This window comes from Polyodon spathula, chromosome 11 (genome assembly GCF_017654505.1).
Source record: "Polyodon spathula isolate WHYD16114869_AA chromosome 11, ASM1765450v1, whole genome shotgun sequence".
Taxonomy (NCBI): Eukaryota; Metazoa; Chordata; class Actinopteri; order Acipenseriformes; family Polyodontidae; genus Polyodon; species Polyodon spathula.
Window position 1 is genome coordinate 26949042 of NC_054544.1, and position 17352 is coordinate 26966393.

The 17352-nt window shown below is 38.0% G+C and overlaps 1 protein-coding gene across 2 annotated transcripts in view; it reads left to right on the plus strand.

Moving 5' to 3' along the window:
- Positions 1–524: 524 nt before the first annotated feature.
- Positions 525–17352, plus strand: part of ngef (neuronal guanine nucleotide exchange factor) — a 45063-nt gene continuing 28235 nt past the window's right edge. The window contains exons 1-2 of one of the 2 annotated variants that reach the window (XM_041264722.1): positions 525–882; positions 10659–10892. In XM_041264722.1, coding sequence (XP_041120656.1) covers positions 10718–10892 — 175 coding nt within the window. In that variant the 5' untranslated portion in view covers positions 525–882; positions 10659–10717. The remainder of the gene's footprint in view (positions 883–10658; positions 10893–17352) is intronic. The other variant, XM_041264723.1, reaches the window with a different exon arrangement.

The following is a 17352-nucleotide window of genomic DNA, read 5'->3' on the forward strand; positions in this document are numbered from 1 at the left end:
CATTCAGACCATGTGACCTACCACACAAAAAGTGATACCAGGCAGTGCTCCCTTGATAATTGACTAATTGGGTTAATTCACTGCTCATCCATGTTCACAGTAAACTGTTTTCCAGTATAAGGGCCCTTTGTTTTTTTCAATATTACATGTTTTTTTGATGTATGAGTCATATAGCGATAAAAAATGTATGACCTAAATAAAGTACAAAACATTCATGTGGTCTCCCAAGTTCTAAATATCTTTAGTGTTATTATAAATAAGAATAAAAACAAACTGAAAATCTAAACCCTAAAACCTATAAAACATGTGACCAATACTGAAGTACTGCAGAACTGCAACTTAGATCAATCTCTTCACTACAAGAAAGTTTCTAAGCAGCTACGCCCACATCCAGCATACAAAGGGTTACACTGGTTTGAGTCAGTTGAGAAATCCATCTTGATGTTTACAGGGAAGTTTCAGGCATGTCAGTATAAATAATGGCCAAGATAGAGTGTACTGCGACAGGAAGGCAGGGGGCAGGGACATTTCTCAATGCAATGCTTTGCTATAAAACTATGGTCATTGAAATTTAAGGATCCATTTAGTTCCTCTGTTGTCCTGTGACAAACCCTATTCTACAGGGTGAATGTCTTTTGGAACTCACGGCTCCTCTCTGGCTGGGGTAGGCTTTGAAGTACACATTCCACAAGGTTGTGTTCTGAAGGAACAACTTCATTTTACCTGATCTGGCAGCAAACAATAACCTTTGGATAGTTGATAAGAGATAAGGGCAAGCTTAGCACAGCCTGTCTGCTCAGTTGAGTGAGTGAGAGTGTGACTGTGGGGCAGGAATTATCATCTCCTACATCTGTCAGACAGTGTGAAGAATGAAATATAGAGGTAAGTTAAGTTTTATAAGATACAATATGAAACAACATCTATGAAATGAGTGTCTCTTATACAGTATATATACATTGTTGGCCCTCTTTGTGGGCCTGTATTCCAGCAATCCAATACCTGGGGGTGAGGCTGGGATCAATGTGTTAAATATAAGGAGTCTAAGGAGCTGAGTCAAATAGATGTACAAATATGCTTTGTTTGATCTCCGAATTTATAATTGAGTGTTTGAAAGGCTTAAGGCCATATTTTCAAAGTGTTTCCATTGGTCTTTAATGAATTTATTTTAAAGAAGAAAAACACTTGTTCATTTTACAGAACTAGAAAACTTATAACTGGTGTTATAATTGAATATTTCTTCAAAACTCATGTGCTGTTTCTCAGTTTTGTAACTTTTTCACCTTTTCAAAAAATAGGAGTTTTTTTAAAATGCGTATGTGTAAAGAATATAATCCACACTATAAATCATTGTTATTTCATGAAAACACAGTCTAGCATGACTAAAACACATTCTATAATCTCTGTATGCAAACATTTCACAGCAGAGTGCATTTCAATATGCATGAAACTAGATACTGCACTTAGAACCCTGGGTGTGGGTCTGTCTCAAACAAACCTTGTGTTGCTAACAACAGTAGAGTAATGACAGCCTGTCTGGCTCTCTGCTGCTGGGCTGCATGACTGCAGTTCAGTTCTGCACTGGGAAGTTGGTAGGTTTGTGCGATAGACTGGCCCGTCCTAAAGATTCAGCATTGGGGTCCGAGGGGTGTTGCACAGTGCAATTAAGGGACTTGTTGCTGTGGTTTTCATTTTCTAATCTTGGTCATGCTTTTAGTTTGATTATGTGAATGTTAAGATATCAGAATTAAGAATCAAAGTTCCCTAAGTAAGCATCTAATGTTTAATAGTTTTATCTGGCCCATTATTTATTAGTTCATAAATAGGAAACTACATATTAACCAGTACGTCAACACAACTTGTTAACATACTTGTTAGTAAGCAAAAAAAAAAAAAAAAAAAGATAAGGGTGTCACGGTTCACACCCAACAATTGTAGCCAACTAAGCCACTCGGTGGTTGTGGGCAACAGGACCCAGTATAACTATTGTGTTTACCAATTTCTACTTTACACAGGTTCGTTAAATTTTGAGACAACAGGATGCAAGATCAGAGACCAGCACACCCAGGGACAGACAGCACAAGCGTTAACAGTTTTAAATCATTTTATTTTTATAAAATATAAAACAAATGTTTAAAACCAAAGGACCAGTACCCACATTATGACTAGGGTGGAAAAGTAGCAAATCAAACAAATACACCTACTACTTTGCTAGGGCGCAAAGTATAAAAAATAAATAAAAAGGAAAGTCTAAAAAAAAAAAAAATAACAATAATGTTTAGGCCACGCCCACTTGCTGCAGCACCGAGGTAACCGGTCTTCCAGGACCATAGAGGGGATTCATGTCAAACTGGTTTTCCAGCAGCCTGGACTGGTCCTGCGTCCCTCTCTATTTATTTCTATGGAGGCAAGAGTAAAAGTGTTCATGGCACTTTAAAAACACAATTAAAACTTGCCTACCATTCCTTTCCCTTTAAAACACAGAGCTTAACTATTTGCTACAGTAATATAGATAAAAAGGACACGTTAAAATATCGATAAAATCCTTGCTAAAAACAGTACTAAAATCCTATTGGCTTCTAATTAAAATGCAGGAGCTCCTTATAGTCAAACGAGATAAAACTAAATAAAAGGCAAATACAAAGTGCACCAAACCAAGGGAGAGCACTAGGGAATAAAAACTGCACAAATAATTAAAAACAGGGGTGGTCAGAAAACAGCCTGATAAACAAAACAAAAAAGTATTAACTTCCCTGTATTTCTGTTAAGCTCACCTTGTTCACATTACTCTGCAGCTACCACCGTTCTTCATTCCAGACTCAGATCCACGCTGCTCCAGGCCCTGTTGTTACTGCTGTGCTTCGTTCCAATACAGATCCACACCGCTACCGTCCATTCCTCTCTCTAGTTGCTTTCTTCTTCCTGTTAAATACAGAAACTCCCCCTCCCCTTCTTTCCTACCGACCTATTTCCCGCTGACCTAAATTATTTCAACCTGTACCCGATCAAATCATTAGTTTGCTCGTAAGTAATATCAGCAAAACTACACCTCCCAATAGCCGTGCTTTCACCACACCTAGCCCATCTCATACAGCCCGTGCCTAAGCAAAGCAAACAATCCTCTTTGTGTGCTAGATAGCAGCATCATAAAGCTTTTTCAGCCAAATCAGCTTCTCGGTTAGCATTGGACAATACACTGATTGACTGGGCTCAACCCGATTGTGATCCTTTAATACATTCTTCAATGGTCTCCGTGCTAAGGCTTGCAGAGTTTGTGCTTGCACTGCCCATTCTACCTCTTTTTGCCCAAAAACAGCCTCCTCTACAGTCTCTTCATCAGCCAAAAATTATTCTTCTCCTGCTCTTGACAACACTCCCTTTTTAAGAAATTATGTGCCAGCAGTTCCTCCTATCCATTCTTCAGCTCCGCCAGCTTTTTCAACAAGCAATGGAAGACCCATTATTCTGGTAGCAGACAACTATGCAATAATTTCAATTTCTCATTCTGCATTTCCAAAGGATGCATTTCTTTTTTTTATGTATGTATGTGCAGTTTCTGTGGCAATGCTCATTCACGTTCCATCTGTCTTCTTTAATCTAAATGACATTCATCATTAATAATCGCCTCTACCCCCATCAACATCCCGGCTCTATCAGATGCTCTTCAGTATCAACCTGATCATTTTTTTTTTGTTCGTTAATTGTCTAATTTCTGGCTTCACTAATGGCTTTTCTACTGATTTAAAATCAATCCCTTCTTTTTCTATTACTCGTTACCTCAAATCTGCTATAAAATAACCAGAAGTTGGTGATTTTCACGTCAATTCCGAGATCTCAAAGGGATTCATGGAGGGTACGTTTTCAGTCCCTCCCTTCCCTCAATTCCGTATTAATCCTATTGGAGTAGCTAAAGGGAAATGTCAGGTAAGAAGCTTTCATCATCGTCCTCTCTGCCCCTCGTTGCTCCTCTATCAGCAGCATTAATTCTCTCATTCCCTCAGATCAGTTTTCTCTTCATTACATCACTATATCTGATGCTCTTCATTCCATCAAAATATCAGGATGGGGTTCTTGGTTAGCTAAAGCAGACAGTTGTGATGCCTTCAAGGTTATGCCTATACTCTCTTCTCCATCATTTTTTTGATATCTGTTGGCAGGTGCAATTTTATTTGGTATTCTCCAATTCATTCCGTTTAGGTGCAGCAACACCAGCAGCCAAAGTTAAAATCAACCAATCCGCAATGAAATCTTACATTAGCTCTTCTCTCCTTGATATTACAACAAAGTATTGCTAGCATGCTTGGAGTGGGGGCCTTCTCTCGGCCAGGACCACCAGAGGTTTCCTACAATAAGGGGTGGGGGTTCTCCTTCTCCTTCTATTATTATTATTATTATTATTATTATTATTATAATAATAATAATAATAATAATAATAATAATAATAATAATAATAATAATAATAATAATAACTTGAGTTGCTAGCAACTATAAAGGCTTACAAAGAAAACATGGTTCAATCATCACAAATAATCATTAAAACAGCTTGCTACATTTTCTACAATTAGTTAATTCGCTACTTAAGTTGTATCGGGTACAGAGCATAATCTTACGCTGAAGTTTAGTGCACTGATCTGTGTTAGACAGAGCTGAGGAGCTATAGGCCAATTTGTGGGTTTGAACCTTAGCAAAGGTCAAAGGTTATGAGTGATGACTTTTATTTATAGAGCACGTATGACTTCCTATATGTGTGCAATATAAATGATTGCCATATCTGCACTCCTTAAGGTCTTTTTCTACTGGAAATGTTCATTTTCGATCCTTAGCAGAGGTCAAAGGTCATGTGTAATGATATTTTTTTATAGAGCACATGTCTTCCTATATGTGTTCCATATGAACCATGACTCTATCTGTGATCCCTGAGGTGCAAGGAGACCGTTTTTAGTTTGACCTTTGGGAGAGGTCAAAGGTCACGGGTGATGACATTTTTTCATAGAGCACAAATTACTTCCTATACGTGTTCCATTATAACTATGACCCTATCGACACGCCCTAGGAGATAAAATGTAAAAGTTAATTTCAATATGGCTGCCTAACCATGTGATCAATCTGCTTTTGATTTTAGTGGTTATTACTTTATTATAGGCCGCACAACTGTGCCAACGTTGAAGTGCATACGTGCAACACTCTTCTTGTTATGGGTCATAAAAGTCATTTTTCAATGATCAATATGGCCGCCAAACCATGTGACCAAAACACGCCATTTTGAAATCAGCAGTACTTCACATTACCCTCTACTATCATACTCAGTTTCATGTCTCTAGTGTAATGCAGTATGGATTAGTACTTTAATATATGTAAATATAGCACTCGTGAAATTGTTATTTTGCTTGCTGCATCCATGTTTTTAAACGAAAAAGCAGGGATTTTCAAAACTTAGAAAGGACCTTGTCATGAGCAAATGTGACAATTTTGGTGCCGATCAACATTGCTGTTTCAGACAAGAAAATCTTTGAATATTTTATGCAAATCCAAAGCGGCAGACAAACCAACCGTTCAAATGATTTAGTTTCAACAATTTTTAAATTTTTTTTATAGGCCATTCGTGTGCTATATGCTGACATTGTTAGATCTCCATCTTCAGCCGTTTCTGTGAACAAAAACTTTTTGAAAATTGTCCAATTTTTTCACAAGCTCTAGTCTTGTGGCCAAACTGTGAACTTCTTCAACTTTTGGACATCAGTCTGGTAATGTGCCTATAGGTCTCTACCTATGTATGTGTTTTCATAAGTCTGTGACAACATTTTGTAGAAGACAAAATAATAATTAAAATATTGTAGAGCGAGTTTTTACAATTCAATTACAAACATTTAATTACAAACTCTTAATGGTATATTTGAGAAGTTTCAATCTGGTTTTTGTGCTGCACATAGCACAGAGATGGTCCTTGTTAGAGTTGTGAATGATCTGCTGATAAGCTCTGACTTGGGATTCCATCAGTTTTAATTCTTCTCGATTTAAGTGCTGCCTTTGATACTGTAGACCATTCCATCTTACTGAATCAGTGGGACTGTGTCAGATTTGAACATACTCATATAGATATATATATATATATATATATATATATATATATATATATATATATATATATATATATAGTACCAGTCAAAAGTTTGAGTACACCTGCTTGAAACCAGGTTTTTCATGATTATCTATGCTTTTAACTGTATAAACTTGTCTATAAACACCTAATATTTCATTATATGATATGTGTACTTATGTAAGCTGATAATCATAAGTTAATTGCATTCAAAAATTTAATTTTTAAATGATAATGTAAATCTTGTCAATTCTATTGAAATGGCCAACCAAAGCAAGGGGATTTCAGTCTGATGCCCAAGTCAGTTAAAGGTCTGAAATGTGTATAACACGGTGTTAGAACACTGGCCTAAGTATAAAAGTGTTTTTGTTAGATGTTCTCTGAGTTAACTAGCATGTTACCTAATTAACCTTTTGTCACCAATTATTGTTAACAGGTGAGGGTCCATGATTACTATAAATATAGGTAGCATAAGCACAAGTTTGTCATTCCTAAATATAAGGGAGCAGAAAATGGCAAAATATATGCTCAGTTAAGCAAAGAAAATTACTTTAAAAAATGAAGGTCAATCTTTAAGATAAATCGCAAGAACTTTGCAAGTGTCTGTAACTGCTGTGGCCAAGACCATGAAATGATTTGAAGAAACTGGCACTCATGAGGACCGAACAAGGTCAGGCAGGCCAAGGGTGACCTCAGAATCAGAGAACAAGTCTGAGTCACAAGTCTGTGAAACCGAGGATTAACTGCCCCTGAAATACAAGCTCAGCAAAATGCTACTAGAAGTACAGATGTTTCAACATCAACTGTTCAGAGGAGATTGCGTGAATCTGGCCTAACTAGAAGAATTGCTGCAAAGAAACCTTTGTTAAGAGTGCAGAATAAGTGGAAGAGACTTGCCTGGGCCAAAAAACACAGAAACTGGACGTTTGAGGAGTGGAAGTCGGTCTTATGGACAGATGAATCAAAATTTGAAATATCTGGGTCCAACCGCCAAGTATTTGTAAGATGCGGATTGGGTGAGCGCATGAGTTCTGCATGTATGGTTCCCACTGTCAAGCATGGAGGAGGCTGTGTCATGGTCGGGGGTTGCTTTGCTGGTGACAGAGTTGGTGATCTTTTTTACCAAGTCCATGTCAAGCATGGCTATCATAGCATACTTCAGAGGCATGCCATTCCATCAGGATTATGGCTAGTTGGGCAGTCCTTCATTCTTCAGCAAGATAATGGCCTGAAACACACCTCAAACTTGTACAAGAACTATCTGGTGAAGAAAGAAAGTGAAAGGCAACTCAATCTAATGACCTGGCCTCCCCAGTCTCCAGACCTCAATCCCATAGAACTTGTATGGGATGAACTGGACAGAGGAGTCAAAGCAAAGCTACCCACAAGTGCCCTACATCTCTGGGAATTGCTGCAGAAGAGCTGTGAAAACATGTCGGGTGATTTCCTGCTTAAACTTGTTAACCGAATGCCTCGTGTTTGTGAGGCTGTTATTGAGGCAAAGGGTGGCTATTTTGAGGAATCCAAGATCTAGAGACAATTTTCAATTTTCTTGAACATTGCTTTGATACTCCTTATGTTTTGTATATTGTAACATGTGTTTTCATTTTCAAATATTTAAAGAAACACATGACGTAAAACATTTTTGACATAACATCAATTATGAAAAAAACTTGGTTTCCAGCAAGTGTACTCAAACTTTTGACTGGTACTATATATATATATATATATATATATATATATATATATATATATATATATATATAGAGAGAGAGAGAGAGAGAGAGAGAGAGAGAGAGAGAGAGAGAGAGAGAGAGAGAGAGAGAGAGAGAGAGAGAGAGAGAGAGAGAGAGAGAGATAGATATAGATATAGATATAGGTATAGTAACCAAGCTTGCACTCCACACACGGTTCGTTACCCCTTTCAGACAGGACCCAGGACACAAATTGAAGTTTGTGCATGCTATTTTTAATACACAAAAACAAAATTAACAGAACACAAAACAATCACCTAGCTCTTACTAGAGCACTAACTACACACAAGCAAGAGCCTAAACTATACAACAGAACAGCTAAGCTGTTTACCTGCCATAACACGCAAAAAGGCTTTTACACACTACCTTTTTCCTTACAGTTGAAAGCACCATCAACCAGGCTCTTCACACAGCAGCCCTCAGCACACTGGCTGCTTCCCTTAAATACCCTGCACCTGGCTCTAATTTACAATAAACACCAGGTGCAGGGGATATACTGTATTTACAGTATAATCGTAAATCTCGAAAAACTACTCACTTCTAAATCTTTTGTAGTCATTTTTGTGTTACTTTAATATAAATACATGTTAATTTGGATTCATATGTTGTTTTTTCTGACTTTATGTGAACGAAAAGACACACATTTGCCCATTTTCCCACTGGAAATAGTGATATTTTGAAATATCACTGTCCTGGTCACAAAAGCAAAGTTTGTGGGGAATAATAGCCATGTTCTATACTTTTGAGGCATAAGCAATTAGGAAATAACACTTATTACCCAGGAACAAAAAAAAAAAAAAAATTTTGTGTGTAATTAAACAATTAACACCTAACAACAAATGTGCATTCTCACATGTTTTTGGCAGGGAGGATATTAACCTCCTCCCTGCCGTGTTACTATATTGCCGTGTTACACTCTTAAACTCAGGGGAGACATTTAGGAGGACAAAGAGATGTTTCGGACTACTGTAGGTGGATTGTTCGTGCACTGGGCTTGTAACATATCCAGATGACTTTTAGACAATCAAGAAAATTGCACAGACTCATTCGATTTGAAGTTTGAATGAATCAGAGTAGTATCAGTACTCCTTCAGTTTATTAAATGCTTAAAAATGGATTGAGTAGTTACAGACTAGGTCAAATCTCTACTGACAGGCAATCTGAGAGGTTCAGTGCTTTAACAGGTATAATATAATTAAAAATGTTTATGGTTATAACATGTTTTGCCCTTAAGCTATGCTTGCATGAAGCTAAAAACACCCACCACTAAATACTAGCGCGACGAATATATCATTCTCCACAGCTAAAATATAAATCATATATATTATAGCAATGCATCAATAAAAGAGACATACATTCAAAATAGTTCTTACCTTCCAAAATATATAGAGAAGTGTAGAACATAGTGTAAGGACTGGAACTGTCTTCAAAGGCAAATATTTCTCTATACGACCCAAACAGCAATCAGCTTGGTCAGAGATCTTCAGAGCATGGATCACATCAGCTTGTAATACTTGACTGGGGTTTTACCTTGGTTTTTGTGAAAAAAGTCTTAATTAAATCTTAAACATTAATCTGCCTTATCAGCTCCTGTCCTTCAAGTGAATAACATTTTCAAAACACCTGGTAACTGGCCATCATCCCCTAGTCTACATCTCCAAAATATGTGTGGTGCACATGTGAACTCATTTTATTCTTTTTTGGTACAAGGGAGTTCCTGAACACAGCATGCAAGTATATAAAGAATACATATAGAAAGATTTTTTTTAATATATAACACCAACTTTGGTTTAATTATTCCAACCTAGGTTAAAAATATATATTTTGGCTGTTTAGCATGCTGAGTGAGTAAACGCGTCTCAAACTGGCTCCTACAAAATAATTTCTTAATTACTGCAAAACTACAGTATTAGCTAATTATTTCTGATTTACTACATTACAAAAGTAGCTAGAAACCTCTAAAACCTCTAAAACCGATCGAGTCGGCATAAAATATATACATGGTTGTAAAGTAGTTAAATAATGAGTTTATAAAGTCAATCTGTTATATACAGTCAGTGCAGTTAAGTTTATAGTAATAAATCAGCACCATCTAGTGATCTGCTACTTTGGCTCTAGTTCTTATTCCAATTGATGACAATACATAGTTGAGCAACAGATGGTTCTGCTGCTTACTACAACAAAGGGTTAAACATGTCTTTGGAAGGCAACCAGAACTGAAGAGCAGCTTATGAACTTATGGAGTCAAAAAAAAAAACAGTCTTTGAGAAATTCCTCTTGGAACAATTGCAAACTTCATAAAACTTGAAGGGATCAGTAAACCAATAATGAAAAATTATTTTTGAAGCCACTAATAACAAGGCATACATCTATGAAACATATACACAAATATGTTGCTCTAAGCTATGTATATTGTTAAATAAATTAGAATGATTTATTCAGACAGATGTTAACACCAACGGGAAAAGAGGTGTTCATGTATAGCTATAATATATTGTAATGCATTGTACTATTTTGATGAAGGACCTTCTTTAGCACACATTATTGAGTGTATCATAACTTGTGCATATGGAGACTGTCTGTTTGTACACTAACAATTCACCATGAATTTAGATAATCCAACTGTAATGAAATAGTTCATGAGAGTATCAGAATCTGGGCATAATATATATATATATAAAAATGGAGGGTCCCATCTGTCCATCAGTCCACAGTGTATGCACTGTGTGTAAGTCCTGGTGGTGCAGTTCTGGTCAGACAGTGCCCTAGTGGTTTGTGTTGTTCTGAACGTGTTGTTCTTATTGTTTAAGAGGCCGAGCTGAAGCAGGACAGTTTCCTCTGAGCTCCAAATTGTAAACAACACGCTGCCATGGAAACAATGAAAATGAGTGAGTATTCTGAGGAGGACCTGGACCACTCTGATCACATGACTGGGGCGGAGCATGTCAGGAGGAACATTCCAATGCGCCGGGACTCACGATTCTACCGTTCAGTCAGGAGACGCAGGAGCAACAAGACTGGACCAGCAACAGAGCCCGCTGACAGTGAGAGCCGCCATTAATACATTCCAGTTCTGACTTGATATCATCCAATCAGGACTGTCCAACAGCTGGCTTTCAAGCCCCATACAGTATGTCTCACTGACCTCCACTACTGGCACTTTGAAGAACCCACTTTGAATCTGTAGTCTTGGGTAGAAAGCAAGTGGAGTTGAAATCCAGTGTTGAAATCCATGTTTGTGTTTCAAACATGTTTAATGAGCAAGAAACTACTGAGGGGGTCTGAGTGGAGTGGTTACAGTCTCATCAGCCTTTTAGTAAACTAAAATGATACAGGTTTTGTTTTCCTGTGGCTCTTTAACATCTCCCTGGTACCGAGACAGCTCTTTCAGATCTCCCTGGTAACAGGCACTGCTCTCAGCCAAAATGTTGGACAGCTCTGATTTATGAGTGATTCTCTGTTTAGAGTGATTCTGTATTCATGAGTGATTGTATTTATGAGTGATTCTGTTTATGAGGGATTCTGTTTATGAGTGATTCTCTGCTTAAGGGTGATTCTGTGTTTATGAGTGTTTCTGTCTATGAGTGTTTCTGTGTTATGAGTGTTATGAGTGATCCTGTCTTTATGAGTGATTATGTGTAATGAATTATTGTATTTATGAGTGATTCTGTGTTATGAGTGATTCTGTGTTATGAGTGATTCTCTGTTTAAGGGTGATTATGTGTTTATGAGTGATTCTCTGTTTATGGGTGATTCTGTGTTCTGTCTTGCAGTTATAAGGCTCCGTGGTAGTAGTTCACGCTGAGCAGACACTTCCCTCCTCGATGTAAACAAACTCACTCAGCACCCGTTTGTACAGCAATGGCATTGCAGCAGCCCCAAGCTGTAGAGCAGCTGCTTTTTGAGCACTGCACAGCATCCCCAGGCACGCCCCCCAGCAAATCCAGACCTCCAAATCATCTTAGCTCAGGGGGAGCCTCCTGCTCAGCTGGTTGCTTAGCAACGTGTCTCCAGCTGCGTGTCTCAGCTGATTTTTCACAGGCACACACACACTTGCCCAGGAACCAGCGACCCGGCTCTCTCACAGGGTGATTCTCTGTTTATGAGTGATTCTGTCTTTATGAGTGTTGCCCTCCAGTGTGCACATACTGTGCTGCAGGCTGCTGTTACCCTCCAGTGTGCACATCAGGGGAGGCTCCTCAGGGGAGACAAGGGAGGCAGTGCCTCCCCAAAAAATCTGAAATTAAAATTCACTTTTATATAAATTATATTACATACCCTTATGGAAAAAAACATACATTTTTTATATGTAAAAAAAGTATGATCCTTATATTTATCACATATAGAAATTGGCCCCTTTTTTCTATATTTAAAATATATGGGATATATTTAAAATATTTTTTAGTCTGTAATTCATATATTTATTTTATATGTTGAAAATATAGGGTGCACCATATATTTTCATTAGTCTGTAATTCATATAAAATAAATATATGGATTACATACTAAATTATATATTTATAAATATATACAAAATAGGGGCCAAATTCTATATATGAAACATTTTCTACCATATATTAAAATGTTTGTTCCATAAGGGTATAATTTGTTTTATAATTGTGTTCTGTTCATATATAATATATAACTAAACCACACAATCAAGTGTATTTTTTAAAATATCTTAAATTTTATAAGGTAGCTATTTATAATATACAGAGCGAGACACACACAAAAGAAACTGTGTTTTAACACTATTCAGATAGCCGGAGACACTGGCTCCATTGGTTTTCCCTCTCTGCAATAGACTTCAGTACAAACTACAAAAAATCACGTGATGAAAATCACTGGATGAATTGCAAAACATTTTCAAGGGAGACGCCATCCTTCCAACCTTGCTCATTTCAATTAATTATTACCTCACCCAATGTTCTATTACACATGCGCTTTTGAAGTTAGTGAAGAGTTTATAATCAAAGTTGATAGTAGACATCTTTGCTCGTATTAAGCAATGTAATGTAATAAAATTCTGTATGTGAGGCGAATATTATTCAATTTAATTTTGGAAGAAGGTAGGAAATACGATTTAATTTTCATATGTTCAGATTATAGTGAATTCTGTGGCACTAGTGCCACAGTGTAAATGGCTAAAGTCGTGAATGTAGTAGATTGGTTTCTAAAGTCTCTTTTTGGTATTTTGGAATTTAAAGAGAGTTTGTATAAAATCCAAGGGTAGACCACACCCTGAAATCAAAATAAATGTAGAAGACAATACGGTTAAGAGACGTACTATTAGATCATTTCATTGTCACTGATATGATAGAGTGGACTGGCTGACAGGCAGCACTATTACAAACCACCTGTATTGGCCTTGTTTACTTTTCTCGATTTCTTCTAGTATTTGGACAAAATACTGATATAATGATATAAAAACTTTGGATTGAGCAGTAAAATTACATTCCATAGCAAAAGAACATGTCAGTGCCAAAGTGAAACTGAACAAATTTGCTGAGCATGTTATTGATGAAGGTGCATGAATTCAAGTAGCGGAACACAAAGAAACCGTGACAAGGAACACAGCTGTTTTAAAATGTCTAATAGATGCAACATCTTTCTTGGGAAGCCAGGAATTATCGTTCAGAGGGCACGACGAGATGGCAGATTCTTTAAACAAGGGGAACTACCGGGAGCTCACAGAGGTAATAGCTCGCTATGATGAATTGCTTGCCACTCATATTGAGCAGTCTAGTGTATTTACAGGAATACCAAAAACAATTCAGAATAATTTGATTTCTTGTATCTTATTATCCGTGCTTTAAGAGATAAAAAGGAAGTGAATACTGCCGCTTTTTTGCATGGCAGGTAGATGAATTAACTGACATTGCCTGTCTTTCTCAGTTTTCTATGCTGTAATTGTGCGGTAATTGGAAGAATCAGGAAATATACACAAGCGTTTTCTGTTTTTTTTTTTGACATAGCTAGTGGGCAAGATGCGCAGTCAGTTTTCAGCCTTGTTAGCACAACAATGACAGAGTAACACTCCATCCACATTTACTGAGTCGGCCTTGGGCCGTCTCTGGTCCGCCTCAGAATTTCCGTTCACAGTTGAGGTTTTAGGGGGCCTAAGTGTGTTCACATATGTGGCTGAAAAGGAAGCCTAAATTGAGGCGAAGTGCTTGTCGGGAATGTAATCAGTGAAGTAAACACTGCATTCGTGGAAGTCAACATAAAAGATTGAGCTGGGAAATTTGCAGATGTAAATATGGCAATCTTATTTTTTGCATCACTGTTGGTACTGTACTTATTGCATAAGATACAATAAAGGCGTATGTTGACAGTTCAGTCAGTTACTGTGGAAAGAAGCGATCGTGTTGGATCATGCGTAAAGGCAGCAAACAAGGACGTGTACATTACATTAATCACAATACAGATTATTATATTAACAGTGACTGAATATGCAACGTTCAATGCAATATTTATCAATATTGAGATTTACAATCTTAGCTACAATCTGAAATGTGTGTGTGTGTGTGTGTGTGTGTGTGTGTGTGTGTATGTGTGTATACACACACACACACACACACACACACACACACACACACACATATATTTATAGAGACAGAGAGGGCAAGAGAGTGCAAGTTTTATCATTTTAATGAATGCTCTATGATGAAGAAATACTTCTTGTTCTCGGAAAAAAGTTTTCACCACAGAGATACCACAGAGATAACATGGACATAAAGGAGATAGCTGCTTCTGCATCCAGCGCTCAAAGAATATCAAGGACATTTGCAGAGCTTTTTGAGATGTTATAGTAATAAAATAATGACTTGGATCGCATTATTGAGGAGTTTGATGATAAAAAGAGTATCTACGTCTATAAAGAGGTATGTAAAAAATACAGCGAACAAGGGGTGGGGCTTGGCTGGAGATGCAGGACTGTCCTTTTGCGATTCAATACCTTTTAAACCTGCTTTACTCTGGAACAAAAAATTTAAAACAGAGAGTGTGAAAATAAATTGGACCTGACACTCCTGACAAGCGCTGAATAAATAGACCGCTAAGGGTTAATTTCTGCATCATCCCAGCTGCTACCCCTTAAAACCAACATTGTTTGATCGACTATGCCTCGACCTAGTAAGGGAGTGGTTTGAGCTCCGTCACCGCACTGACGCGGCAGCATTGGTACTTTAGGCCGCATCAAAAAGCTGGTCTAAATTTCACCCGGCCCAGGGCCGCCTTTTCATTTTTCGAGCGTTCATACATGAGATAAGGCAGCCCTGGGCTGGCCTAAACCACAAGTGTGAACGGGGTGTATAATTCTGAAGAGAAACTGGTTCCACAAATGTATGACGGAGCTGCAGAGATGGCTTCTGAATTAAATGGGCTACAAGCCAAAGTACAAGAAGTGGCTCCAAGTGCTGTCGTTATACACTGCTACACACATCGTCTAAACCTTGTGTTAAGCCAAGGAGCAAATGCAAGGGTATTCTTTACAACATTAGGAGGATTCACATAGTTTTTTTTCCAAATCCACCCGAAGGGTAGCTTTGTTGGAAGAAACTGGTTGTCCTCAGCTGCCAAAAAATGCCTCAACTTGCTGGAACTTCAGTTCAAGGATCGTCAACACGATTGCCAATAATCATGACAAGCTAGTTGAGACTTTCTCACGCATTGTCAACTCGGAGGGCATGGATGATGATTCAATCAGAGGTGCATGCGAGATCATTTGAACTCTCGAAGATTTTCAATTCACAGTCCTGCTCTTCACGTTCAACCAGATTTTTTTCTGATACAGATACGGTATTTAATATCGTTCAGCAAAAGACTATGGGTGTTGTGTACTGCAAAAACAATAAAAAATCTACTTTGTTCTACAGAGGTGAAAGGGGCTGAAGAAGCATTTAATACATTGTACAAAAAAGCAGCCAACTTGACAGAAGACCAAGCTGAAACACCCAGGAGACAGTTGCTGATGGTAGGATGAGTTCCGAGACGTAAGCAGCAATATACCACACACTGTATTTTTCCATTTTAGACAATTTAATAATCCAGATTCTTCATTGATATGCAAGCCTGGATAAGCTGTACCTTGAGCTGTGGAATCGTGAGAAATTGGCAGCAATAAAAAACGTATTCCCAGATTAAGCATCTAACTGCTTAACTGAGGGATATGGCTGATTTTTGGATATGGAACGTTTGAAAACAGAGCTGTAAGTTTTCTATTCAGACACTGAGTTGCAAGGTGACAGTGGCAAAATTTCATATTTGCTGCGGTACTTCAAGGGCAGTGGTCTTGACAAAGCTATTCACCAGCTGTACAAGCTTGATGTGTTCTAATAGCAACAATCGGAGCAACGTCTGCCAGTGTGGAAAGAAATTTCGCCTGTCTCAATGGGTAAAGAGCTATACAAGAAACACAATGGCAGAAGAATGTCTTAAAAACCTGGCAATTCTATCCATTGAAAAAGGAATTGTGACGGCTCTGGAATTGAGCCCTTGCTAGTATGGTCATTGACCATTTCACAACCCAGAAAGAGAGAAGTGCAGGCTTTATCTACAAGTAAAAGTAAGAAAACCTTTTAATCAACTTAAGCATTCTTACTTAAGTATTCTATTCCGTTACTGTTAAATGATCAATCATAGTAACATTTTTTTATTTAACACTGAGTTTTACCTTTTTTATTTGCCGTTTCTTTCAAATGCCTATTTTTGCAAAAATAGCTATTTATGCCTATGATACTAAGTTAAGAAAAAATATATAGTAAACATAGGTTTTTATTTCTATACTTCTGGGTATTGGTGTATGGTCATTATGGGCACACTGAGACCTGTACCAGATATCAGGTGGGGCTACATTTGACCTGCTCACAGACTGTGCTGGAAGGTGTCTTCAGGGTTGTTAACCAGTCATTAACATTTCAGAGAGGTAGGCAGAGGATTGGGAATGCGTCATTCAAGATTGGGGGGGGCTATGGAAGATGCCTGAAACCTCAGTCCTGCTCCTCATAATCCTGTCTTGGTGGAGGGGTGCATTATTGTATGGAAAGCAGTCGTTACTATTGGAGCAGAGTTGCAGTATGTTGGATGGACTTGATCCTCAACAATGCTTAAGTAAACTCAGGCAACTTAGTTTGAATACATTTAAAAAAAATTCTAGTCAAAATGTTTGTTACTTAATTTAAGTTTTTAGTTCCTGAGGGATGTTGCATCACATTATCAACATCATTTGTTTCTCTAATTCAGTGCATTGCCAATCCAGGTTCTAATAAAGTGGAGACCTTCAAGAGTCTCACCTTGAGACAGCTCTCTGGAGTACACTGAGGACATGATGCACAGTCTTATCAGAGCTACCGATCAAACACCACACACATACAGTGCTCAACCTGCCTGTCTGACAGTCTGAGAACACAGCCTCCTCCGGCACAGCACCTCCCCTCCTCCTGCACAGCCCCTCCCCTCCTCCTGCACAGCCCCTCCCCACCTGCACAGCCCCTCCCCTCCTCC